Source organism: Penicillium crustosum (genome assembly GCF_028827405.1).
Source record: "Penicillium crustosum strain IBT 35664 chromosome Unknown utg000001l_segment0_segment0, whole genome shotgun sequence".
Classification (NCBI taxonomy): Eukaryota; Fungi; Ascomycota; class Eurotiomycetes; order Eurotiales; family Aspergillaceae; genus Penicillium; species Penicillium crustosum.
Genome location: NW_026623122.1, coordinates 5,604,318 through 5,630,836, shown reverse-complemented (window position 1 = coordinate 5,630,836; position 26,519 = coordinate 5,604,318). Strand labels below are relative to the sequence as shown.

Below are 26,519 nucleotides of genomic sequence, written 5' to 3'. Positions count from 1 at the left end.
GGCAACGATACTATATAAACGTAGCTTTCGAAATGGGTGTTAACAAATGGTGTAGATATGTTGAATCAGTTATATATAAACTAAATGAAATTAATAAGTATCATCCGTAAAATCTATGAAATCTACGAATATCAAATCTCCATTGAAAACTCTTGGCAAAGATGCCTTAGGCCCCGGGAGCCACATGCTGACTCCACATCATAACTGGCACTTTCCTCCGGTCACCTCCAAGGACCTTTTATTCTGTACAGCCAACAGATGTTGTGCTGAAACAGCTTCTACTCTAGCTTCTCATGCCCCCGTGATCATGTCGCGGAGGACGCTGGGTGGAGGTCGTGTTCTGGGCAACCCAAGCGCGCTCACATCAGCTCCGTCCCCGCAGCCGAAGCCACGGGTGCTCTCGCCGGCCGCCAGCAGCGTTTCCCTTAATTCACAGGCCGCTTCACAGCTCTCGACAGAAACTCAGGATCTTACTTCACGCATTTCAATAGAGAATGGCGACACTTCGATATCTGCCGCTCCGGCTGCTCCGGGGGCTCAGCTCTCCTGTCCGATCTGCAGCGAACAGATGGTATGCTTCTTCCGCCCTGTTGTTTCTTAAAGGTCGAATGAGATGATACTGACTGTGTATATAGATGACTTTGCTACAATTAAATAGGTACCAATCCATCATCCCCGCTCATGTCCGCCTGAACGTATGATTAACGATTCAACGCAGACATCTCGACGACATCCATCAGAACCTGGAAGACAGCCACCAGGATGAAGTCAAAGACTGGTTCAAAGTTCAAATGGAAAAGGCGAGGAAGTTCCAGCCATTGGCAGTCCTAAACCAGAAGTTAAAAGGCCTGGATGTGTTTGAATCAAACGAGAACCAGGGCGCGCCTCTCCCCAGCCGCCCACTAGCACACCATGCAGGCATCCCCGAACCTCCGAAAATATTAGACCCCGAGGATCTCATAACAAAAGACCATTGGCAAACAAGGGGTATGTACGACGAGTGTTTGGAGCCATCTTGTGGGAAACGATTGAATGCCACCAACGGCTGTGTGAACTGTCGGAGTTGCGGGAAACTCTTTTGCGAGGAACACACAATGTACCAAATGAAGCTCTCGCGAGCGGCACATCATGAACCGGTACGGGGAATATGGGCTCGAGTATGCGAAACCTGCTACAAGTCAAGAGAGGGGTACAATGATCATAATGGTGAGAACATCAACTTTGCAGTTGTGAACCCAGCTAAACAAGAAACAGGAATCGTGAGGAACCAAACGGATGCGTTCAAGTCGATAAGAAAACAAACTGTCGATAAGGAATTTTTGGAGATTTCCCGACTCGAGAAACGACTAACCCGTCTCACTCAGCTGTTGGCTAGTCTGCCACCGGATCAAATTCACCCCAGTGCAACCAAACTTTGGTCTCTTGCGTGGCAGAATGATCAACGGAAGGAAATAGAGCAAACGATTGTCAGCTGGCAAGATGACGCCAGTGTTTCACGATGTCCATTTTGCCAACAGGATTTTTCGGGCTATACATTTCGCAGGCACCACTGCAGAACCTGCGGACGAGTTGTCTGCGGTGATCCTAGTACCGCGTGCTCTAGTGAAGTTGGGCTGAGCATTTCTCCTGGTGAGTTGCGAGACGGCCTTTCTGCGTGACTTTGGTTTAATTTCTAATAGGCTCGACAGCAACCTCCGAGAAAACCAATGGTGATAACCTTGTCAACATTGATGTGAGGCTGTGCAAGGAATGTAAAGCGACACTGTTTGATCGACGCGACTTTAAAGCAGACATGATGCGAAAACCGCCGGAGATCAAGGCTTATGAGAACTTGACCCAGTTTGAGAGGGGCATCCGCCTTCATCTACCTAGATTCCAAAAGCTTTTGACAGCCTTACAGTATGGTGTTTGTTTCCGGTGTTCCAGTCAGTTACTAATGGCATTGTACCAGGGATCCGAGGCGACCCCCATCATCCGCCCAGATTGCAGATGCATCCAAGGTGCGCAAGCGACTGATTGATTCTTTTGCACAATATGATGTTGCGGCTCGACGTATCCGTGACATGCCGACCCAGTCCCCCACACAACAAAAGCTGCAGAAGGCTATATATCAACAAGCCAGCAACTTCCTTCACCTCCATATGTTACCTCTGAAGTCCCTCCCCAAAATCCTCAAGCATGCAACCCCCGCGTCAGAGAGAATACCCAGCCGGACAAGCTCCCCGCGGACAATTTCCCCGAGCACTCCAGTCAATGGCTCCTCGGCGGGTCTCCGGCCACCAGAGTCTGCTCTTGCATCCATCAAATACAACAGCGTTACCGCTAGCGGTAGCAATAGCAGCTTGGCTAGCGATACCAGCAGTGCCGTCTCAGCTCTGGAAGCGGAAGAAAAGTCTCTCCGAGACCGGCTGATAGTGCTGGAAGAGCAGAAGTTCTTCGTGTCCGAAATGATCGCTGATGCCAATCGGCGACGGAAATTCGATGAAGTTAGCAGTCTAGCGATGAACGTCGAGGATTTGAGCCGTGAGATCGATCATGTTAGTGGCATGCTTGCGAATCTCGATTTCGAAGGTGTTTATACGGGGAATCTACAGCCAGGTTCTTGACTTGAGTTTTAATTGTTGGGGTGAGGATATTTATTTTTGTTCACACGCGGTGCCTGCACATCTATCTTGCGTCTTTTGGTCACCCGCCCGTCTACTCTCGCTTGCACCCTTTTTTTAATATTGATGTTCTGGCGTTCGAGCACTTTGCTTTACGATGATATGTGCATAGCATCGGGCGTTGGTTCTTTCTACGATATATACAATCAATGGCTTTACTATATATATATACATATATATTGGGAATTCTTTCGTATTTTATATGAACTTGTTTATATATCCACGATGAAGATTATATGTCCATCCACCGACTAAAACGCTTATGCACAGGAGTGATGGATCTTTCTCGCAATTTCACCAACCAAATGCAACAAAAAAGACACAAGAACAAATACTTCCCACAAGACGTAGCAGTAGCACACCAGTGCTAATGACAATCTGAAAAACACTTCCCACAATAAATATCGCTAGCACACACAGCCCCAGACACGCACACACCAAAGCAAGTGATCCATTTCTCACAGCTTTGCTAAAGCCTCGAAGGCCTGCAAGCGATCCCTTCTTCACAGCTCTGCCAAAGCTTCGAAAACCTGCCATGGTGAAATTTGAAAAGAGGAATCGGGATCGAAACAGTGATAAAGTAAAGTATGACACGAATTAGAGCAGCTTGTTGGAAAGAGGCGTCGATGAGAGGAGAATACACAATGATATATATACCTTTAGTCGAGAGAGGTATAAACAGATGAAGTTATACACGTAGTATTTACGTAGTATGCACGTCTTGGAGATTAAAATAAGGAGGTATCTCGAATCCTGGTCAGCTGAGATGCTAATGACAGATGATAACCACATACTACGAGTACCATGCAGTTATTATATAGTTCACCAGGGGCTTTGTGGGAGAAAGAAGCAAAGAAGCAAAGACCAGATCTAACGAAGTACAGTGTCTCAGAGGCAACAAAGGAATGCGGCAGACGAATTCCCTAGTCATACATAGAAAATTGCTCTGCGTGGTTTATGTGTTTTACCTCCTTTGTGTAGACGCAAAAAAAGGATATCTAAAAATATACAAAAAGAACATTTAAAACTCTATACCAAACCATCATTTTCCATGTCTAAAAGAATCCCCCATCACTTCAGTCCTTATAATAGCCCAAAAAGAAAAGAGCAAAAAAGAAATCTCAGGTTTGGTTTTTAGGAATAGCCGAACGCGGGGGTCGAACCCGCAGCCTTAAGATTAAGAGTCTTACGCTCTACCGATTGAGCTAGCCCGGCCGGGCTGTTGAAGAGAGGAGCAATAAAGTGCACTATGAAGGAAAACAAAGCATTTCCATATTTCCTAAGAAATAAACTTGCATGGTGGCGGTCTTAGCGCATCCTGCAGCCCCGTTGAAAAGCATATCTGTCATGTGGGCTTATATAACTATTAGTTACTAGTTATACAATATTTAAGGAGTGTACAGCATATACCTAGGTATCTATTTAACGTGTAACAAAAAAAAAAAACTTTGGTTCCTTCAATTTCTCGTAATGAAAGTACCTTGACATATATATATCTCTACACTTACCTCGATTAGTATATCGTATATTTTCTTTTCTCCCCCATCTCATGTTTCTTTCTCCATCCAGGCCCCCCCGCCCCCAATCGGTTAATTGTGAAATTCCATGTCACCGCCTCTTCGCATCTACCACCTGGGTATAGAAGGATCGCAAGGCTGTGATGACCGTGTTCCCGGTGGCCACATAAGCTATGTCGCGCGGATTCGCGAGACCCATCTTCGGAAAAGGCCAAAGAACGAGACGGATTTTATTTTGATCCTTCCGTATATGGAACATATTGCAAAGTGCTTATAGCGAGCAACTTGGCTACCTGGCTCTATGGCACAGCGATACCAAAGAACTGGAGGTCGATTTTCGCATCGCAGGTAAGGGCATAAACAAGTTCCCTCCCATATTTATAGCTAGGTTACCTATGCTAACTGATCAAGGGAAATGCCACAACTGCGAGCATCCTGGACGTGCGTACCGGAGGAGGCTCATTGATAGCGATGCTACCAAACGTTATGTAAGTGGTCGAATCGGGCACCTGGGCATCTATACTGATCATGATAAGCTAATTATTGCCAGGGAAATTTCTGCGACCGCGAAATTATCGATCCTGAACCATACTCAGAGATAGGACATATGCGCCTGCTGGGGATTAGCCAGGGCACCCAAAGGGTCAAAATAGAACCGGGATAGCACCGACTAGACCTGGTGATACACCTCGAACCATAGCATTGCTTCAGCTTTCTCTCATACCAAGGATGCGAGAATGAAACAAAGACCTCGGTGAACGTTGAGTTCCACTGGCTATCCCTAAAGCCAAGCAAGAACGTGTCCCAACAAGCTCTACCAGCACCTCCTGGCCACAGACACACGTGCGCACCCCAACTTTAATCCGGCGACGAGCATTTTCAACCCGACAGCCTCAATTATGGGGAAAATCAGACGAAGAAGCGGAAATCGTGCCTGCCTGAGGTAAAAACGGCTCGGAAATCAAAAAAACAACGGCATGCGGCCATCGAGCGTGGAGAAAACAAACGAGAATGCGATACCGTAAACTCTGAATTGGGCAAAGCACAAGAACAGTTTGATAAGCCATAGCTAAGTGATGGGCAGCGACACCACATGGCTATCCCGAGTTTGCCTTACCGGCAGTCGAAGGTTGAGGACCTGGAAGGGTTCTAGTCCCTTGTGGCCGCCCTCGGGTTGATGGTATAACCGTACCCGGGAGTCAAGAATTTCCATCTAGGCACGAGCATTCATATAAAGTGTGATGGACTTCATTATGGCAGACACGGACCTAGACGAGTCTTGTTCAACTGGAGCAGGTGTACGGGTGAGGGCTTTACCATGCGACTGGGAGTTTCGAGCGATGTAGAAGGAGTGAAATCGAATTTGTTAATAAAATATTGTATTCTAATTGTCTATGGGATCTGGTAACTCCCAAGGTTGTGTTATGGCGACATCAACCTCTCACAGGTTTATATAGTCGGAGATCTCACTCCATAGAAATCAAATCTCTCCCTCCTCACTTTCCGGCCCCTACAATTAGTAGATGCCACAGTAGGCTGTAATCACATATAACCAACCTCGCCCCCAAACCCGAAGATTGGTCTGGTTTGCTAAAAGAGACTCGTTCTCTTCTATTATCCTTGAGACAGCCGGAACCTCCAAGAACATTGGAAGGTTTTATGGTATTGCCTAGGGGCGAATGGATGAGACGTGCTGTGGCGGCCGGTCTGTACCCTAGCCGTGCTCATTGAGACCATGGACGAGGTTGGCGTGAATTACACGAGATTATGGAAGGGCATGAGTGAGCATCAGGTTTGATAGAACATATCAGAAAAGCTCTGGAGATATTAGAGAGGTTTACAACTTCGAAATAGGGACGGCTTTTTCAGGCTACCTGGCTTCCAAGGTTAACGGGATACCACAAAGGGCATAACTACAGGGGTAATGACCAACATTAGGTTTTTTTTTTTAATTTGATTTATTCTTCTAGCTGTCTATTATATTATTCTTATTATTATTACATTTTTTTTCTATACCCTTTTTTAACTACTCATCTCTTTGCTAGCATTGTGCAATTCAACATTGAAGGATAAGCCAGTCTCGTTTTGTATCTCCATTTTGCTATATATACCAAATGTTTTCTTTGTTATGGTCCAGTGAGACATATGCAGTATTGAGCCAAAAAAATAGATTAAAGTTTGGATATATTATAGTCTATCTAACTACCTGGTCACCCACTTAGGATCTCTGATCCTCTGAAACATAAAACGTTTTTTGGACATTCACCCCATGAAAGAATGTGCCACCATGTGCCGGATTTAGATCTTCTTGGCTACTCGTTCGGCTCGCCTCTGATCCATTCGAGGTGTGAACAGTCGTAATCACAGTATGTTCTTCCTGATCTAGATCTGGTCGCCAGTATTGCGGGTTGGATGTGGTGGAGCGTACTCCGTTGATGCTTGAGAGAGGCATGCTGCCGCCGGTGCGCTTGCTTTTGCTCTTACTTCCTCCCATAGAGCTGGGGTCGCGGAACCAGCGGAATAACGGCCGAAGAGTTACTAGACTGCCTGCGGCGATTCCGAGGCTAGCTTCGACATTGGACCAGATTGAGATGTTGGCGGTTGCGTCTGTTGGGGTTGAATAGTGTTAGTTATTGCTGCTTTTTCATTCTTTGATCAGAGGAATGGAAAACTCACATAGGAAGTCATCATCCTTGTAGTCGTGCAGGAATGGAATGCGAACGATGACTGCTGCGCTCGCACTATACCAGAATATGTCAGTATTGAGTCTTATTTCAGGGTGTTAAAGGGCAGACATACATGCATCCCATTCCCAGAATTCCCGCCAAGGCACATTTGGTCCTTATGTTCATCTGCAAGTTCCACACCAGTGCAATAGGCAAAAGACCCAGGATCAGATCACACAGTGTAGCGGTGATACTGTAGACATAGGCCATGGCAATGATATTGTCAAGGTTCATGCAGTTGCCAGAAACATTGGCATGAGGGTTCGACAAAAGGCGAACCCGTTGCCAGAAGAACTCAACCGGTTGACATTGCAATGTCAACATGAACCAGAAGACTATACCAATAATACAAGTGACGCCAATGACAACCCATAACACAAGTTTATGGACATTGGAAACCGTCAAGCGGAGGAGGGCGAAAGCGATAGAGATCTTGGCCATCGCACAGGTCCAGACATAGCTGGTTTGACCGAGCCACCACCACTTTGGGGGAGTTTTAGCATGTGATTCTCATCTCGTAAGTGAAGGTTGGGGGTCGAAGGCCAACATACAAACATCGCGGTTTCCATCGTTCCCCTCTTCACGAGGTCATCGGATCTTTGTCCCATTCCATATAATGCGCCAGTGATACCACATAAACCAAACAATATGTTTAGCAACTGCAAATCAATTAGTCCAGGTCTCAGTCTTGTGCATAGAACCTATCACACGTACCATTGCGCATACCATAAAGGTATCATCCCAGCCAAAGGCCTTGACAAGTCGGATGCGCACGAAGCATCGTAGACAGACGGCAATAAATGAGATTCCGAGGAAGACAGTAGTAACGATAAAGATCGACTGGCTACGACCTTCGAGGGGCAACATATTGACCGGGGGAATGAATATATGGTTACCAAGTCATGCCGTACTCCGTATAGTTTCCCTACGAAGTATGCGAGGATCGAAGGAGCAACAAGAATAAGATAGATTAAGGGGAGAAAAAAAGTTACATTAAGAGAAAATCCACTACCATGTAGATCAAGCCTTACGACCACAGGCATCAGTGGCGAGAACGGGCCAAGAAAGAGAGGGGCCAATGCGATATTCTCGTAAAAAAAAGGAAGGAAAATGCGGCCAAATAACGGGAAATGCAACATAGGCAAAAAAAAAAATAGCCAGAATCAACGGGTAATACTATACGCTTGTTAATATGGGGTTAGACATCTGCTTCAAACTTTGGAATAATGGGGCCCTTCGGCACCTGTAGGTGGGCGGCAGGCTTCTAACCGTGGAACATGGAGGGTTTCATGTGTGGGGGAAGGGGAAACCTTTGGAAGAACTCGAAAAAGAACTCGAAAAAGAAAAAGAAAAGACTATAAAACTCTTTTTTCCAATAGCGTCGAATATTTCAAGGTTCTCCCATGCAGAGATGGAATTAAAAGAGAACTCTGAAAACCATGTGGAAGCCACATGCATGGCAACTGTTCTGAATACGGGAGCTTCCAATGAGTTTCAGATGCCACCGCTCAAGCCTCTTGTTATTACAAAGTAATAGAATATCTTCGGAGTATGCACAGGCCTCTTGTTCTCCAAGACTCGAGCCCGGCCGAATAATCCACTCCCCACTGATGACCGCAAATCAAATCTGACCAGTGGAGTCGATGGCTTGAAAAGATCCAAGTCCGTGAGACCACCGCGATGCTACCGTGATGCTAGTGTCGGGACTATTCTATAATGGGCAGCCGTTGCTGATAATCCGCTTTGAAGTTTCCAACCTTGGAAGGTTCCAAAGGTTGTCTCCGGTTGTCTTCGGTTGTCTTCAGGGGAAGCACTCCCGTCCATCCCAAACCAAACCCAGTTGCACCTGAATTCTAAGTTGCGGATATGACAGGCGATCCTTGTCTAGGGATTGTGACGTGTATTGCCGACAATACTCATAAGATTTGGCGATGTGGTGGCACTTTATCTAGGTCTTATCTGAGGAGATAAACCGATCTCGAGATTCGTTTCGATACTCCGTATCGAGATCTGATACAAATCGTTTCGAGGCTCTTAAGGAATCCCTACCACATACGGAGTACTCCGTACTCCGAAGATGTGAAGCGAAGCATTCGATCAGCGGAGACCTCGGCAGAAGAGGTAGGAGATCTGCATGTAGCGGCCCCGGGGGGTGGTCGGAAATTACCTAATACGAACTCCGCCCCACAACCTAGGAAGTAACCTTGGAACTCGACAATATGTCCCCTGGACGGAGTACATATACAACCATTCTCGGACTACGGAGTACTCCGTACAAAATAGGTAGTTGTGTCTCAACATCATTCGATTATTAGATAATCGACAGTATTACCACCATATTATACTATTGCACTTGGTCTACTCCGTACGGAATACTCACGCAATATATAGGGCTCACCAGAATAACTTATACTCCCAGAGCCCCAACTGCCAATCTAATAATCTAATATGGGCCTCCAGAGAACCAGGCTCTCACGTTAGTGGCCCCTTACCATCGTTCCAAAATTGAGATTAGCTGCAATGTACTCTCAGCAAACCGGTCTTCTAAATTAGGCCTAGACCGCGTGCCGAGACAAGGGCTATACTCTATGTTGTAGTAAAAGATGGAGCCCTTCCATTCTGTCAAGGGTCTGGTAGATCAAAGCGAAACTAGTACTCGGCACATGTATAAAGCACACATATGTACCGAGCTATCTCAGATTGGCCTCGGGATGTTGGGGAGCATCTGGTGGGGCAATAGAGGGATACCCTGCCAAGTCTACCCAGGTCCACGGGTGGTGACGCTGGGCCTCGGGTGTACCTGCTTTCCGGACATGAACGAAACCCAACAAGCAAAGCGAATATGTATAATTGGTGCAGGATTGTAAGCTTACTGAAATGTACGTTGTGAGCGGTCATGCTGTTTCCCTATTCAATTTACTTTTATAGATTGGGTGGTCCGCTAGTCATGTCATTTCCCTGCCTTCTTCCATGTGACATCTGCTTCCTATAAATCGATGATCTCATTTCAAGGTTACAACGCTCGGATCTCTACCCCAGATACGCCATGATCTAGATTCCTTGACGACCAAACCAGTGAATTCGCTACAGAATACAAACTCGCATGCTTGAATGAAGCCAAATCGAATATTTACATATCAAGTTGCACAGTGCACATGTTTAATCAAGTGGAAAGGCCTCCAGGGCAAACTTACTTCCACTGAGCAGGCTTGGTATCCTGGAAAGCCTTCAGGATAGCGATCACCTTCTCCAAAGCAGCGACCTCCTTGGCCAGCTCGGCAGTAACCTTGGCCTGATCCTCACCCAGCTTCTTGTAGAAGTCCTTGCGGTATGGGGTGGCAGACATAGCAGCGCTGAAGACAGGCTTGACAATCCAGGAGTGGTGGGGCTTGAGGGTGTTGCCGTAGGCACCGCGGAAGGAGTCAGAGAGCTCCGAGGAGGAGTTGTCGATGTTGTGACGGAGGGCTTGGACGGTGAAGTCGAGGCCTCTGTTGAGAAGAACCAATAATCAGTCAATGGTTCATACAAAATTTGTGGAAATGAGAGGGATGCCATTGCGATTGGCCTCTTCCATCACAATTGAGACATGTGAACATACCGGACCAGCCAGACCAGACCTTCAGTGGCAACGTGCTTGCCGGTCTTCAATTCGTTAAGGACAAGGTCCTGCAGGGTCTCAGACTCTGCTGGAGCTGCCTGTTGACGCTCACGGACTTTCTGCACGAGGTTTTAGAATGTGTTGGCACCGGCGACATAACGTATTGGACGAACCTTGATGTTACCGAGCAGGTCATTCTTGACCGGGGTGAAGGCAGCAGAACCGAGGACGTCTATAGAGTTCCTGCATTAGTTTGAAGTAGATCAATGCAGGTGAGCAGCACGCACCAAAGAGAGTCACCAGCGACTCAGCGGCCTCGAGGAACTCGGTGGTCGAGATGCCATTCTCCGCATTGATGGGGACATCAGCGAAGGACTTGTTGATGGTATCAAACCATGTTCCGTCAGCAGGGATAGCAGCCATTTTTGTAGAAGAATTCAAGTGGAAAATAGATAGTTGGAGAAAGAGAAAAGAGCTTAATCAGGAGACCGTTGGATATTGTCCACTTCACCGCTGCTGCCACGCAAGCCAATAATGGCGGGGCACACGGGATATAGAGAGACTGCAAACAGTGTAAACAGGACCAACACGGTGAAGTGTCAACAACTTGTTTGTGATGTTTGCAGTATTTGCATAGATCTTGCAACGACGTCATCGAACCACATTACATCGAGATTGGCGATCGCGCTATGAACTTTACTTGGGGTTCGTCGGTGCCTGGGCAATTTTATTTGCTCCTGCATATGTCTGGTGCATGCCCTTTTTGGTCCACGAGGGTACTACATAGTAGATTGTCATGACCTCTTCACCGGACCAGGTCAATGGGTCGCGACCAGAAACTGACCCAAGCTCGCCATACCATGACCACTATCATGGCTTGCAGACTGGCTCATACACAGACCAGCAGCTAGTATGTCACCGTCTCCTGGGAGTTGAGTTGTAGAACTGACCTGGTGCTCTTTGATAGCGTCATGCTTCCGCCAACCACTTGCATATGACGAACCGGCGGTTTTTTGTTGGTCCAATTCCAGAAGGCTGGCTGCAAGGTCATCGCAAGTCCTGGTATAAATCTCGACTGAAAGTCAGGAACTATACATCACATAACATCTCGTTCTCTGCAGGCCCTGTTGCGACCCACTACGGTGAACATGGCGATCGACCCGGCCCATCGTCACCCGATTTAGATGAGGAGGTTGCCCTGGCGCTCACCAATACAAGCACGCAGACCGCCGAGGAGCAATATGATGAGATCGAAACAGAGGCACGGGAAGAAGCTGCAGCAGATCCTGTGGGAGAATTGCAGACCTTAACCCACCCTGAAGCCGAGGCCAGTGGCGACGACCCCTTGCCGGAAGAGGACACAGAGCCCAGAGAAGACAACGGCGGGCATATTCAGTGGGGTAGCGGGGAGGATAACGGAGAGGATAGCGGAGAGGATACAGACAGCACCCCCAAAGCCAGAACAAGGGGGAAATATGACATGTACGGCAACGATCTTGCTTCGTCTTCGTTCGTCACCGCAAGAGAAGAGATCTCCAGCTCTGCAGACACGGTGCAATCAATAGCCACGATACGAGCTAGCAGACTGGAACAGCCTGAGCGACGACCAGAGTCCCGGGGCTCACATAACACAGATTTGACCGGTCATGCTTCCCCTGACCCTCTTACCCCCAATCCATCCGCGGTTGCAAGCGAGGCCGATTCGACAACACAGCTTCTTCGGAGCAGGTATAAGGACAAAGGGAAACAAAAAAGCAAGGCATCTGGTATATCTCGAGCAACGCTTCAACACCACGACCCACAAGATGAGGATGATACTGGTGAAGATGCGCAGGTCCAACGGAGACTCACTAGGAAGATGGCAAAATTCAACCTGGATGACAACATCAGACACAAGCAGCAAAAGATGCGCTCTAAGATTGCAAAGACGCAAGGTACTATCTCTGCCAATCGACCGCACCGACGAAAGATGCAAGATGGGGAGATTGTCAAAGCAGAAAAAATGCTGGTCTGTGTGGAAGAAACTATGCAGGACACACTTCCCGCCGATTACACCGAGAATGACAGCCTGCGCATGGAAACACGGACCATGGACAAGTGGAGGGAGTTCCTTGTCGTGTGCCGCAAAAGCTCTGTAGAGCATACACCATTTGCCATTCAGATGTACCGCACTCGTGTAATTCCTGATGTACAACGTCCGAACAGCAAAACACCTCCTTATTACGAAGTACGCCTCAATCACAAAACTACCCATGTTAACTTCTATTCCCCCCTCGACAAGACCATCGTTATTTGGCATCCCTGCAAGCGTGGAACCAAAATATTCATCCTCCGTCCAAAGTCTGCGGCGCACTCTGCTGAATGGTACACTTTCATTCGCCAGGTGCTTGGATGGCGCCGTCCCACTTCACTCCCTATTCACGTCCCTGATCTAGGGGTTTCCCTCATTTTCAAAAATCCTTTCAGTGAGCTCGAGGCAGGACTGAAAGCAGATGATTCCGATAGCGAGCATAAAGCAGCAGTTGACAACAAATACGCTGCCGCTGCCATCATCCGAGGATGCATGGATATGCTCGAAGGGTGCGCCGAGTGGACTGAGGTCTTGAAAGCTTGGTCCAAGACTGAGAAGATGGGACTTGCTTGGAAGCGGTATGACCGACTTGAATGGGTATTTGGAGTCAACGAGGAAAAGATGTATGGTACCATTGGGATGCAATCGTCTCATGAGCTTGAGTTACGACCAAGACATCATTACTCTACTACAATCAGGCACCGAGGCATACAGGAGGAGCCTGCCCCGATCGAAGGATTCCTAGTCCGTCTTACATCCCAGAAGGGTGTGCATCAGCGGATGAACAAGATGTTCTTCAAACGGCTGTACTTTTTCACCCAGGATCATTATTTGTTTTTCTGTCGGCCGGCCAAGGCACTGCCCCCGCAACCGCCGAGATGTGCTCCCTCAGAAGATGGAAGTGTGCCAACTGCCCGTGAAATATTGGATCAAATGCCGCTTTCATGGGATATCGATCCTTATCCACTTGAAAATGGCCAGATTACATGGCTTTCCAGCGGCAATCAGGAATTCGTCAAACGGCACGACGAAGAGGCTTATGCGCATGTACAGAGGAGTGTACACAATATCAGCCAATCGGATGGGTATATCGATATGTGTCGGGTGCAAGAAGTCCGCAATGTCTATCGTGGCAGCTGCCCTGCTGACCCCAACATCCAGGAAGGACCTTCTGTGGACTTCACCCGTGAACCCAGAGACTCACGGCAGGATGACGGAGCAACGCGAGAGTTCGATGACGATAGGACATTTGAAATGGTTCTCGATAACGGTCTTGTCATTCGACTCCAGGCATACGATGATGCCACACGGGATGAGTGGGTCAAACGGCTTGATGCGCTTGTGAAGTATTGGCATACTCGCTGCGCAGACGATGCCGCAGAGCTTCAGGCCGTACGGAAGCGTAATCTCAAGCTGTTGGATATCGACGAGGCAATGGAATCTGTTGTCGGGCAGTTCGCGAAGAAATGGGAAGTGAAGAAAGCCGAAGCGTCTCCACACTTGCATAACATGTGCTCTCTGTCTGGTTGTCGGACTATCAAGGTAGGTTATCCCAGCATAACATCAGACAAATACAAGCACAACCTACTGACAACATCAACAGATGTCCGGCGATCTCTATCGAAAGCCCCGTCGCCACACCACTTTCCACCAATGCCATGTCATCCTCACAGCAGGCAAGCTGTTAATTTTCCGAAGCACACTGCGCAGACGAAACGGCACTGAGATTCCACACATTCATCAAGAACTTGAAGCAACTATCCAACTGGAAGATTGCTATATTTATTCTGGCTTGATTACCGAGAACGACTTGCTGTATGCCAATCAGACATTCGACAGCAATAACCCTGGTCTTCATGCTCTGCCGCGGGTATACCTCGATTCAGATGCCTTCACAAGTCGCGATGAGGACACCGCTATCACCTTCGTGGTCTGGCAACCCTTGAGTAAGAGTTACTTCCGAGCCCAGGAAATAGGGGAGCAAGGAAAAGCCAAAAGGTCCTTGCGTCATGTGTCCACGCTGGGCAAGCATGGCCGTACCATCGTGTTTAAAGCACGTAGTCGTGTGGAGAAGGACCGTTGGGTGATGAGTATTTCCTCGGAAATTGACCGTCTTCAGGAAGAGAAACATGAAGATATACGGCTTGTTTCTCTCTAATTACTGATTATTGCATTGTCTGCATTTCTCGGTCATTCACGATTCATTTTCTATTGGTATATACCACTTCGTTTTTGCTTTCCTTTCCCCTCCCCTTTTCTCGGTCCTTTCGCCCGCATACGCATAGCACAGCGTTTTGTACTCAAAACTAGTAATACAATGATATCCAAAAGACGTTCCTAATATATGTACAAGTTCCAGTCCACAACATCATCAGACATGGGAAAATCAAGCTCTATCAACATGTACAAAAGGGCAATATATGCGCCAACCTCCATCTGTAACCAGCTCATTAATTCAACATAGGCTGGTCGAGCTTAACAGCGTCCTTCAACACACGATCCCGAACACTCTGTCGGTACGAATCCGCAGCCGCATCATCTGTTGACCCAGACTCCCAGTCCGTCCAGTCCAGCCACCGCATCCGCGGCCCCAGCACTGCAAATACCCGCCCAGTAATCAAACTAAGACTGACAGGCCCATACGTATTGCTATCCAGCGTCTTCCGGGGATCCTCGGCGTCACCCTCCAACCAAACATGGTTCCACGGGACGATCTGGGTTTGTCGTAGACATGGCTCGCGAGTCGTGATCCGGTCACCGGGCAAACCGATAATGCGCTTAATAGCGATGTGAGATGGGTTTGCAGGGGAGCTATATGTATCGAGGATATGGTCAGTATTTGCTGCACTCGACTCGACAAAAACAATATATAAAATAAGAGTAAATAAAAGTAAACACGCATATGAAAAACCCACCGGAAAGTAACAATCATCCCTCGTTCAAGCTTGCGCTCCTTTTTGAACGGCAGTATAGATCCCCACGGCCACATGCTGACCATCACCATATCGCTCTTCGTTTGCGTTTGGGCATACTCCTCGTTCAAGTATGGTGTCATTGAGGGTCCGCGAACCCACATCACTTGCATGACGTGTTCTGGGAAGAAGAGGGCAATCGGGAGGACGGGTGCTGCCCAGCGGAGAGTGCGACATGCTTGTCGGACTGGGTATGGGAGGGCGGAGATGCGTTGGCGGAGGTTTGTGAGGAAGTGTGAGATGAGCGCGGGTGTTCGTTTTTGTTTGGAGAGGGATGGGCCCTCGTATGTTGAGGGTTCTGGGATTTGAGGCTTTGGCTCTTCGCGGATATGCACTCGGAATCGTGAATTGGGGGTTGGTATCCCTCTTGGTCGTTGAGGTTTTGACATTTTTGGAGTTGGAGGCGGAGGTTGAGGGGTCGGGGGATTTGCGGGGACTATCGATTGTGTTATGGATTGGGTATTCAGTTCAGGTAGTCAAGTTTCATTATGCAGCTATGGTCATCGAGAGACTTGCAATTGGAGTTGGAGGGAAGTGGTCTCAAGCTGGGATCATGATCAAATGCGCGATCTGATAGCGTGTTTGCATTGTTTGCATTCTGCCTTTACCAGCAGATGAGTGGGCTGACACCAAGATGATTGTCGTAGAAGATAGTAAAGAACCTTGGAAGAGAAGAAGCTGCTTACAGACTTAATCTAATAATGAAAATTGCTCCTACTAATACGAAAGCGCTATCAAAGTATGGGGGTGAACTGCCTCATCTTCGCCTTATGTGCTACCAGTACAGAGAAACACTAAGACTTAGGATGACGATTTCAAGGACGCCTTTGAGCAAAAATCGCTTTTAAACTAACATATCACAAAAGGAAAAAAAATCGTGCTTCGTTGAATTCATGTGATGGAGGTCGTAAATCGTGTCGGAGACATGCTAGTACATGGCTCCACTGTGTGCAGCCGAGTGAGACGTGCAACATCTTGTTAGCATGGTGGTTCAAGCGTCGCTGCTCTCAGCCAAGTCCTCCTGCGTGGGAGGGAAATACTCCCTAGACCAATTGTCAGTATCCTGTCAAGCAGTGTGAGAGATGAGACAGGCTTACGGAATGAATTCCTCATAGGCGGTCACATCCTTGAGCTCAAAGTTGCAGAAGATGATACGCTCCAGCTTTCCGATATTAGGTCCAACGAGGAATTCTCGGACTTCTTTGATAGCATCTTCAGCGGCCTTTCGACTAGGATAACCGTAGACTCCGGTGCTGATAGCAGCAAAAGCAATGCTCTTCATATCGTTTTCGACTGCCAGTTCCAGACTACGTCGGTAGCAGGATCGAAGGAGCGCGACGGGGTCGTATTCTTTTCTGTAGATTGGGCCGACTGTGTGGATCACACGCTTGCAGGGCAGTTCGTAGGCGAAAGTGATCTTTGCATCGCCAGTGTCACATCCATGAAGATGGTAGCATTCTTCAACTAGCTCGGGACCTGCAGCTCGGTGGATTGCACCGTCCACGCCACCACCGCCGAGTAGAGACTCGTTGGCAGCGTTCACAATGCAGTCCACTTGGAGCTTGGTGATGTCATTGCGGATAATGGAGATGGTGTTGTTGAGAGACTGGGATGGTGGGAATTTTGAGGACACAGGAAGGAGCCGCTTCGCACGGTATAAACGTGCCACAGTAGGGATGTCAGCCAGAGTCAGAATTGAAGCCATAATGTAGAAAAATCCAAGTGAGGCTCTAAGAGGAAATTGAAGAAAATTGGTATTTTACTATGGATATATTGGACTGGAAGCTCAAGTGGGGATAGGCCAAGCTCGGTGCACGGGCCATTTGATGAGGTACAGTCACGTGGATATACCATACATTGGAGTTTAGGGATAAAGATCTTATGTTATATCTAAAGATTAATAGGAAAAAGGAAGAGGATCAATATTTTGGTAAAAGAAAAGGTAAATGTTTATGTGCAATATACTTTGAAACCAACAATGTTGGTTATTTGCTGACAAGTGCAGCAATGCATCAAACAATATATAATCCCGCATAGAATCCATAAATCTCATGCACAGGGCCAAACACAAACACAAGGGGGAACAATACCAAATTCATCCCTTGGAATGCCTCTTTGTTTTCTTATCCTATAAGACTATGCTAGAAATCTAACCCCATTCTTATGAATCAAGCATGATACATAGGCCAAATAAAAATACTGAGGCTTTGGCATAAAACATGACTCAGGTTATGTGCCACGACACCCTTTATCTCTACTCCGTATGTTGTAAGTATGCTGTACTCCGCATTCCACACAAGATAGTCTCATCCAATGATTGGGATGAAACCACGAATTATCCCGCTGCAATGTACTCCATACTCCATACGGCAAGCTGCATTGCATTACCGTATGCACCTAGCCTAAAGAGACGGGATTCCGTGCCGCCCAACCCCAGGGCGTAGTATTAGGCCAGGGCTCCTATCATTGGCCATATAAGATCCGAGGCGGAAAAGGTACAGAGTATGAAATCTAGGCTGTTATCTGTGTGCAGCTTATAAACCAGTACGGGGTAGATCCCCGAGAGCCAAGCCCGGGATTTGACATTGGACAGTAGGTGGAGGCGCCAGTAGGAGACGAGTTGATTGGCTCGAGACTTCGGTGGCACATGGTTGACGTTTTTTTTTCTGTGGATCAGTCATCTTGCCACAGATTTGCGAGGTTTACGTGTGAATTTTACTAATTTACCAAACTGAGGATAGAGATGGGAGTTAAGCATGGAAATCATTATGCACAAAGTACGATCGACTTCCACAAAATCATATTGTAAATCCCGAGTCGCACTAAGAACGGAAACCGGAGTACGCGCATAAACACACTAGCTACTTCGTAGACTGCCCAGATCCCCGACGCCTTGACTGTATTGGGACTAGGTACGGAGTTTAGGTACGGAGTATAGGCCCGAGAGTCAAAGACCCCCTCAAGATATAGGAGTAGCACTCGGTAGTTACCTAGGATAAAATTACGACATTCATAGGGAACTCTCGAGTGTGGGTTCATATTTTCGTTTGGCCCACCTCTCTCCACCGTGAAGACCCTGTCAGAATCTGCCAGAACCTGTCAGATCAGCCGTGGACCGCCGTTTTCATGTCAGTTCCCTTTCCAACTGGTATGACATGGATCTGCGGGGACCCAGCCCATGTGTTTTGGTATATTTGACGATTGCCGATCCTTCGGTTATGCTGGATGGTAATCCGTAGAGGTGATTTTTTTTTCCACTAGTTCATCCAGTCACCTTCCCCTTGAAGCGACAAAAATAGCGTGAAGGTGATCCATTGGAAGGGAACGGGGCAAATAGAAAATACCCAATTTGGGCCCCGCTTCTAGAATTGCCCTGCTAGGACGGCGAACCAGTTCTTCTGACCTTCTATTCGGAGATTTCCATAAGAAAATTACAAGATGGAACAGGGATCGGGTGGATACATGGGAAATTTTGAGAGATCCAAGCGGCAACATTTCGGTACTTTTGTCTACTTTCGTTTTTCTTTTTTTTTTTTTGGCTCTGGGAGAAACAGCTGGAGAAAAGCATAACCATTCTCTTGCAATGACAAATAATAACATACATACCTAGTGGAATAAAAATATCTTCAGCCGGAAGCTCGCAGGTGTCAGATTCAAAGTTCTCCAATCATCGGGAGACTTCCTATTTGACGTGTGGTAACTCAGATTTCAAACTTTATTGGACCTCACTGGAGGAATCTTATTCGTCTAGATGGTCAAATTAATATGTGATTGGGCTAGGCTTGTTGCTAATGCATACGTCAAAAGTCTTGGGGTGCATAATTCACCTGTCAAATACTGCAATGGGCCTTATCTGCAGCTTAGGATGTGCATCCATATGGACTGGACCCTTGTTTTCGAGCTTTGCGTTTGCATGGGAAAATGATTGGTGCGCTTGTATAGAATCAGTTCTCGGTTATTCGGTTACATGCTATTGCAATAGTCCCTGATATTATGAGTCACGTAAAAATGGGGGTATAGCTAGTTAGGACAATGCTCTTAAAATCGAGGGGATCTACCAATATATAATTTGAGATGGAACTATCACATATATACCACATAGGTTATGTGCCAAGTGATCACGCTTATTTGAAGCTTTTGGTCCTCTTGACATCCTTGCTAGTAGTCTACGTGACAGCGATAGAGAAGGGTATCCATTACGATCATCATCCACTCTGTCCAATGAAGAACCGTTTGAACGTTCACCGAGATGTGGCCGAGCCCGTCCAGTTTAAAATCGAGACCGGAAGGATTCCCGTGCATATGATTTATATACTACTGCATGTACAACCTATTTCTATACTTTGATTGCCTCTGGAAATGGTCTCGACTACAGCAAGCATACTCCGTACATCCGATTTAGATCAATCCCTTCGAAGAGACACTAAATAAGCTATTGATGCTGAACACGCAGTGTATATGGAAGATTCAAGAAGTGCCCGAGAGATCGCCGAGCAGTCGGGTTCTTTCCAACATACTCCATACACACAGTATTGTATTGCGCCAGTCTCTGTTTGGTACCTCGAGTGAGATTATACCTAAAAGGAATAAAGCAATGACAATCTACTTAAAATAGACATGTTCGATACTTCCCAACGGATTGTTGTACACAGGAAATACAGCATTATCAGAGCCTAGAATTGACAACACCCCACATGACAGCAAACCTTCAGACCAATTCAGCATCTTTACTCCTCAGCCGTCTCGACCCGCAAAGAAAAACCATTTTTGCGCGCGTATGGAGTACGTATACCAAGCAGTAGCACAGGCCAAACGGCAGATAACTCCCGAGATCTGCATATGTTGTAAAAAAAAAGCAAGTTGATATAATTGATATGATATTTTAGAAATGGAGCTATGGAAACCTGGAGGGACTGTCGGGACTATTGTTATATCCACTGTGTATCCACCGGCGGATCTTAATTAATCCAAGTTAGCTTTTGCTCATTTCCTCGTGTGGCTGAGCATGGAGTATATGGAGTGCAATCTCCCACCTCTCTCAACCCAATCTCCGTGTTCGGCTTCTATTTTTCTGTGAATTAGAGAGTTGGAGTTTGTTGAGAGATTTAGTGCAATATACAAATGTAAGGTACATGGTACATGGTACGTGGTAAATCGTAAATCAAGGATTCGGGTCTAGTTTCCGTGGAAAAGCGAGATGGTCAAGATATTATCAATCTATCATTCAGGTACTTTGCACTCTGCCTAGGCGGAACTACCCGACATGTAATCTCAAATTTCAAAGATCAAGATGGTTCGGGATTTGGGCAGATGCCGAATCTGTAATATCAGTGGAGCTGAAGAGATTCCTGTTGCCATTGAAGATGGTGTGGGTCAGTTAAAACGGCCAGCCCACTTGTAATCTCGTTAATCTCTCAGGAGAACTTTTTGGCTTGAGCTAGTTCCGCATTAGGACTACTAGCTGGCGCTAAGTACCTAGTCTCTGGAAGAGAAAAGAAAAAAGAAAGGGAAAAAAAGGACCTACCAAGAGAAATGCGAAATTCCTCCCCCGCCGATCGAAGCGGTCTATCTTGTGGTGGAGTCTGGGAACGGTCCGGCTTGATTTTCCCCGTTTTTATTTTGTTTTGGCTGTTTTTGTTATTATTTTCCCCTTTGTCGCCGTGGAGATTCTTTCTAAATGTCGGTCTGTCTACTCCGTATAATCCACACAAGCGAAATGAGTAAAATCCCTAACCTCTTGGCTCAGAGCTCTCCCGTGTGTGTGTGCGTGTGCTTGGACGGTTGAGAACGTGCAGCTACCAATCACCGAGATTAGGGGGAAAGAAAAAAAAAAAAGAGACTATTCATTCTTCCGCCTGTAGGATGTCCCATGTTTGAGTCAAGAGACAAGAAAAATACCTATAGGACTTCACGTGGGAATATCCATAATCAATATCACAATCATATCACTGCATATTGCATATTCGTATGATCCAAGGAGCGGAGTAATAGAGCGGAGTCCATACCAATCCACCTGAACTAGTATCAAAAAAACAATTTCTATTGGAAAATCGTAGATCTGACACGTTTCGATGAGGAGTTCGGTCTAATCTGTAACCAGTAAGACACACTAAGACATCTTGCAGGGCATAGCTTCCCGTTATATTGCCCGAATAATGTCACTCTTATCCTCTTCTGGCGTAATACAGCCAAAGAACCCTTGCTAGTTCGAAAAAAAACCATGCCCTGTCAACGTTGGTGCCGTTCCTTTGCCGTACGTGCAGATTGCCTTGCAGATTGATCCTGATTTTTGAGAACAATAATCACATGTTCTCCACCTCATCTCTTTTCCTTGGTCAATTAGTAGACCAGGATCGGACCTTCTCTTCCTTCTTCCCTTGGCCTTTGTCTTTTGGTCAACTTGCAGCTGTCAAGTTACTCTTTCGAGACTAGAGATCGGAGAGATCCCCGGGAGTTCCCCACTGGGCGAATTAAACAACCTCCTGAACCGCCACACTTCGGAGTCTCGGGACATGGCATGATGCTTTATTTGGGGGCAGGGTAGATTCCCGGAGGTTTTACTGTGTACGGCGTAGGAACGTGAACCGTGCTGTGTCTGCATGGTTATATTATCCCGGTGAGGGGAATATGTCTTAGTCTCCTTTGCTGAGTCAGTTGAATATAAGCAGATAGCCAAATATTCTTGGCTGAATCGATGAACCTGCAGTCTTGGGAATTGGCTACTCCATATTAGTCTTGGATCGTAGATCAACACGATAGTCATTATGCGATGTACTTTTGTCTTCACCCCTTTTATGGACGGTACCAGTTCGTGAGACATCTCCCAAGGTCATCATATGGTGTATCGGAGGAAAAAATGATAGTCAATGGTCGATGCGCACTAAAATTGGGATCGGATCTGGAACTCTTGCCAACTTGAGAAAATAAGTTGTCGGTCATCTCCTTGCGGTTAGGATTCTGTGATCGTCTGTTTATGTGTTCTCCACAATTGTTCGGGAAAAATAATTATAGCGTGCGAAAATATTCCTGTGATGGCTTTTTTTTGTCAGACTTGGAGCTCAGGGGAGAAACCGTTCTAACGGTTTGTCGATCAACTTACTCGCGAGATCATTTCTCCAGTTGTCTCTAGTGGCCTCCAGTGATTTTGTTGAGTCATTTCTCTTCTGCTTCTTAGGCAATGATCTTCACTTTTAGCGGTTATGTAGTAAAGTAAACAAATAAATAAAACTCAAAAGGAGGCGCTTGGCCAAAGATCGGCACCTCCTCCAGGAGATAGCTTGACATGGGCGTCAGGGCGTCAAATCTCTTCAAGAATTCATGTCATTGGCCATTGGAGGTGAATGTTCGGTGAATTTGCGGCCATTCGTCTAAATACCTCCTATGGGGCTAAGGGGCGTTGCAAACACGTGAATATCTTCGATTTCGAAAGCCACTTTCCAAGGAAATTTCTTCTTCCCCGCCAGACTCTGGTTCAATGTTATATTTGAATACTCAAGTCCATGCTAGGATATTCTCAGTGGGACGTGACCCGTAAAAAAAAGACCACGGTCTACTCCGTAGGCTTCTACGTAATTCATCCTGCACTCCTAGTTGCCGTAAAAAGGCAACCAGGATGGACTCCATAATAACTGGTTCTGGTTCCCCCCCCGTATTAAAAACAACCAGGTCAATTGCAGAAATTATACTTCGATCGTGTATGATTCATCATAGCGTACTGCAACCAGGCTAGTGCGACCAGTTGCGATTCTGATAGTTCAGATCGAAAGGCGCCGAGACATCGCGGGGAAATCCGGTGCCCCTGATGAATGAATGCCCCAGGCACACTTAGTCTATCGTATGATGTACAACCAGAGATGCTACTCCGTAATAGAGAGAGTAGCTGGGGATTTCAGCCTCCAATCTCATTGTGATAAGTCTCATCGGGATTCAGCAGTGTGATCTTCTTACTTGCGCCTTGTCCCTCCTCAGCACCCCATTATCCTGCAGGTGGAGAATCTCCCAATCGCAGAGAGATCCTTACTGCATTCACGCTCGGCAGATCAAAGTGACCTACCGTGCATGCACTAAATCTCCAGTGCGCACGGAATGCATCGTAGAGTGGCTGAAATAGTAAGATCCGGCTGGTGCACTGGGCTTCTCGCCATGCAGCGACTACTGTGTAGATTGCTTCCACGCAGTTGATTTCAGACCCGTCAACAAAGTCCATTGTGCTATTATGCGCTTACACGCCGTATTCTCATTTTTAAGGAGCAAAACACTGCCTCCTGGATGTGGCCAGCACATGAGCTGAAATCCTGCACACTGGGAATACAAATATGTATCAGACTCGGGATTTGCTCTTACTTGTATGCATGGGAAGGATATCACAAATACCTTCCAAGGCTGATCCGAGGTAATTCCCTCAAGTGTGCAGAGTACTTTGTACATGGTACGGCCATGGTACAGCTGAGAACTGTCAAAGATCAACCGCAAGATATTCCGAAGATCTTGAGGCGATTGCCTTTCGCCGTTTTTGGATCTTCCACTTTTAGACCTTGGGCCGACCGTTGGACCATACGATGTATATCGTGCATCATTATGGGTCCTCTTCCCCCCTCCTTTGAGTCTGTGCGTTGAAGTGCGATCAAGGAGGCGAACGGGGCCATGACAGCTCTGCCGTGTCAGGCTTGGGGCTAGGGATAAACTAGACAGTTTTGGTTTTCAGTAACTATGTACTCCGTACATAGACTAGACAAGAAGTTGCCTACATCCCAGTAGTTTGAACGGGAAATATGACGTCTAACGTGGTGGGTCCGAGGCCAACAAACTTAAGGCTCCAGAAATTTGATTTTCCAAATAGCTTTGATCCTTCGGTGCTTTTGAGAGCAGAGTACTCCGTACGGAGTACGCAAGAATAAATTAAAGTGCTCCGTAGTTAAAGTCCGAAAATTCCAAGACACTATAGAGACCGCGCTAAACACTATCGAAGTCGGGCTTTTCCCGGGACTTTACGCAGGGCGCCTGGAAAGGCAACCGGCCCATATGTCTCTTCTCCTCTTCCCATAAATCCAAGCTTCTAATGTCTTCAAGCTTCCCTATACTGGCACAGTTCTCACATTCTAAATGTCAGGGTCTAAAAGGCTGAGATGGAGTGAAGCCCACACGATCTCGCCAATAAACGTCCCGTGTTTTGATCTCGATCTAAAGCTTAAGCAACGTGTGTTGCAATACCCTTGCGATCCGATCCTTTTCGGCGGGTACTCAAGGGGGTAGCGTGCTCCGAGACTGACGAATTATTTATTGATTTAATTTATTATTTCCCCTTTTAGTTTGTCTTTCCTAATTTTTATTTTTTTTCTTTCTTTTTACTTTTTCTTTTGTGATTTCACCTGCGCCCGATCTTGGCTTGTAACGGCGTGGCTCGGTGACGTAAATGGTATCTAGTGGGTGTTTTCTGTGTGAATGAAAATGAGAATCACATATTATACTAGTAGTATGGATCGTGCAAGTACTAGTATAAATAAATAACGAAAATGAAAGAGAAAATAAGAAAAGAACGGAAAAAAGGTAAAATAAATTAAAGTCGAGTGAACCATGGAACGTTGTAATTGGGGCCACATCGGGCGCTTTCAGATCTGACTGTGTAACCTCAGCCACGTCTCTGATTCCCCCCGGTTGCGATGGAAAGAGCCCCTCTGTGTCCCCATTCAAGAGATCTTGAATTAGTGTAGACCCCCTTGTGTGTCTTGTGTTTCCCCTTTGTGACACTACTTGGGGTTGCATGCTCCCCCACCTCCCCCCTAGACTCGATTCTTTACCTTTTGAGTCATTTGATTCTGTTATTCCAGGGCCTTGGGGATATATTTTGCGTGCAGGCTGCAGACATACAGACCTTTTTTTTTTTTTTAAAAAAAGGTGAAAATATCCAAGGTTGCCTTCGAAGTTGGCCTTGAACCCTAGACTATTGTACGGAGTAGTACTCCGTGCTGGAGCACCTGTAGGCACTAACACCCTAATACAGATCTGACATCATGTCCTTCACTATTAATAAGCTCGGTCTAACCTCTGGAACTGGAGTTTAGTTCATAGCCCGAGGCTGACATTTTACCCACTTTGAATCGGAGATCTCTCTCATGTGACATGGATCCAAATACAGGTACTCGTACATGATACTTGTCGTGTTAATTAAGTCCATCTTATGATTACTCTTAGATTGCCCTGCGTTATGCGCTATTTGTTATATAATATATTAATAGATCCATTGATTCCAGTATACCGGAACACTGTGATGAGCTAGAACTATTGTCCGCTAGCTTCTCCTCTTGTTGGACCACTCTCCCGGTATTTCAGCCGTCCCTTAGCACGTTGAGAATCGGCCGTTTATCTCGATCGATCCTAGGTTCTGGGGTAGGCTAACTTCTTCTTTTTTTAATATTTATATTTATATTTTACTTTTTCTTACTATTTACTATTTACTCCGTACTAAATATGAGTGTTGAGAATATATTGGATAGGTTGTGGGTCATTACCCTAGGAGGAAACTTCGTGTACTACCAGGATGTTGGAGGTTCCTGACCAGTGTCGCATTGTGTCTCTAGATAACAGACACCGAGGACACCCTGCAGGTTCGAGAGAAATGTGTGTAATTACATGCTGTACTCTATATACGGAGTAGAAGACTATCTGTAATTCCTTGGGTCCACTGAAATATCAACATTAGATACTACAAAGACCACTCCGTAGTGATAGGTATGATGCCGATGATCCGCAGTTGGTAATTTGCCTTGTAAAACCAGGTTATGACGATCTTGCAATTTCCCAGGGTAATTTTCCCCCTGTTCGGATCTCGATCTATTTTGTTTTTTATTTTTATTTTTATTTTACTTATTATTTATTATATTTATTAATTTTCCTTTTTCCTTTTTATTTTTTATTATATGTTTTCGATAATAAAAATAAAATCAAAAATTAAGTTCCTGTACTCCTCTCTAAG

General features: G+C 46.3%; 7 protein-coding genes across 7 annotated transcripts; 3 read left to right on the top strand and 4 right to left on the bottom strand.

Annotated features, from left to right (window-relative positions):
• Positions 1-307: 307 nt before the first annotated feature.
• N7487_002114 (uncharacterized protein) lies at positions 308-2,606 on the top strand (the record flags this gene model as incomplete). Its single annotated transcript, XM_056869861.1, has 6 exons — positions 308-571; positions 636-658; positions 719-1,206; positions 1,255-1,629; positions 1,680-1,899; positions 1,952-2,606. 6 exons carry the CDS (start codon positions 308-310, stop codon positions 2,604-2,606), a joined length of 2,025 nt encoding a protein of 674 aa, XP_056734645.1.
• A 1,662-nt stretch (positions 2,607-4,268) lies between these two features.
• On the top strand, positions 4,269-4,844 carry N7487_002113 (uncharacterized protein; the record flags this gene model as incomplete). Its single annotated transcript, XM_056869860.1, has 4 exons — positions 4,269-4,426; positions 4,458-4,528; positions 4,592-4,668; positions 4,731-4,844. The coding sequence occupies 4 exons, from the start codon at positions 4,269-4,271 to the stop codon at positions 4,842-4,844; spliced, it is 420 nt and encodes a 139-aa protein (XP_056734644.1).
• A 1,554-nt stretch (positions 4,845-6,398) lies between these two features.
• Positions 6,399-7,773, bottom strand: N7487_002112 (uncharacterized protein; the record flags this gene model as incomplete). Its single annotated transcript, XM_056869859.1, has 5 exons — positions 6,399-6,787; positions 6,857-6,921; positions 6,980-7,389; positions 7,458-7,565; positions 7,621-7,773. The coding sequence occupies 5 exons, from the start codon at positions 7,771-7,773 to the stop codon at positions 6,399-6,401; spliced, it is 1,125 nt and encodes a 374-aa protein (XP_056734643.1).
• Positions 7,774-10,096: 2,323 nt separating this feature from the next.
• Positions 10,097-11,010, bottom strand: N7487_002111 (GLTP domain-containing protein; the record flags this gene model as incomplete). Its single annotated transcript, XM_056869858.1, has 4 exons — positions 10,792-11,010; positions 10,678-10,736; positions 10,505-10,623; positions 10,097-10,394 (listed from the first exon to the last, which is right to left on the bottom strand). Exons 1-4 carry the CDS (start codon positions 10,925-10,927, stop codon positions 10,097-10,099), a joined length of 612 nt encoding a protein of 203 aa, XP_056734642.1. The 5' UTR covers positions 10,928-11,010.
• A 215-nt stretch (positions 11,011-11,225) lies between these two features.
• On the top strand, positions 11,226-14,733 carry N7487_002110 (sporulation-specific 71 family protein; the record flags this gene model as incomplete). The annotated part of the gene is made up of 3 exons (XM_056869857.1): positions 11,226-11,414; positions 11,472-14,117; positions 14,179-14,733. Exons 1-3 carry the CDS (start codon positions 11,301-11,303, stop codon positions 14,731-14,733), a joined length of 3,315 nt encoding a protein of 1,104 aa, XP_056734641.1. The 5' UTR covers positions 11,226-11,300.
• Positions 14,734-15,025: 292 nt separating this feature from the next.
• N7487_002109 (putative mitochondrial inner membrane protease subunit Imp2) lies at positions 15,026-15,936 on the bottom strand (the record flags this gene model as incomplete). Its single annotated transcript, XM_056869856.1, has 2 exons — positions 15,026-15,386; positions 15,491-15,936. The coding sequence occupies 2 exons, from the start codon at positions 15,934-15,936 to the stop codon at positions 15,026-15,028; spliced, it is 807 nt and encodes a 268-aa protein (XP_056734640.1).
• Positions 15,937-16,538: 602 nt separating this feature from the next.
• On the bottom strand, positions 16,539-17,252 carry N7487_002108 (macro domain-containing protein; the record flags this gene model as incomplete). The annotated part of the gene is made up of 2 exons (XM_056869855.1): positions 16,539-16,590; positions 16,645-17,252. The coding sequence occupies 2 exons, from the start codon at positions 17,250-17,252 to the stop codon at positions 16,539-16,541; spliced, it is 660 nt and encodes a 219-aa protein (XP_056734639.1).
• Positions 17,253-26,519: the final 9,267 nt, after the last annotated feature.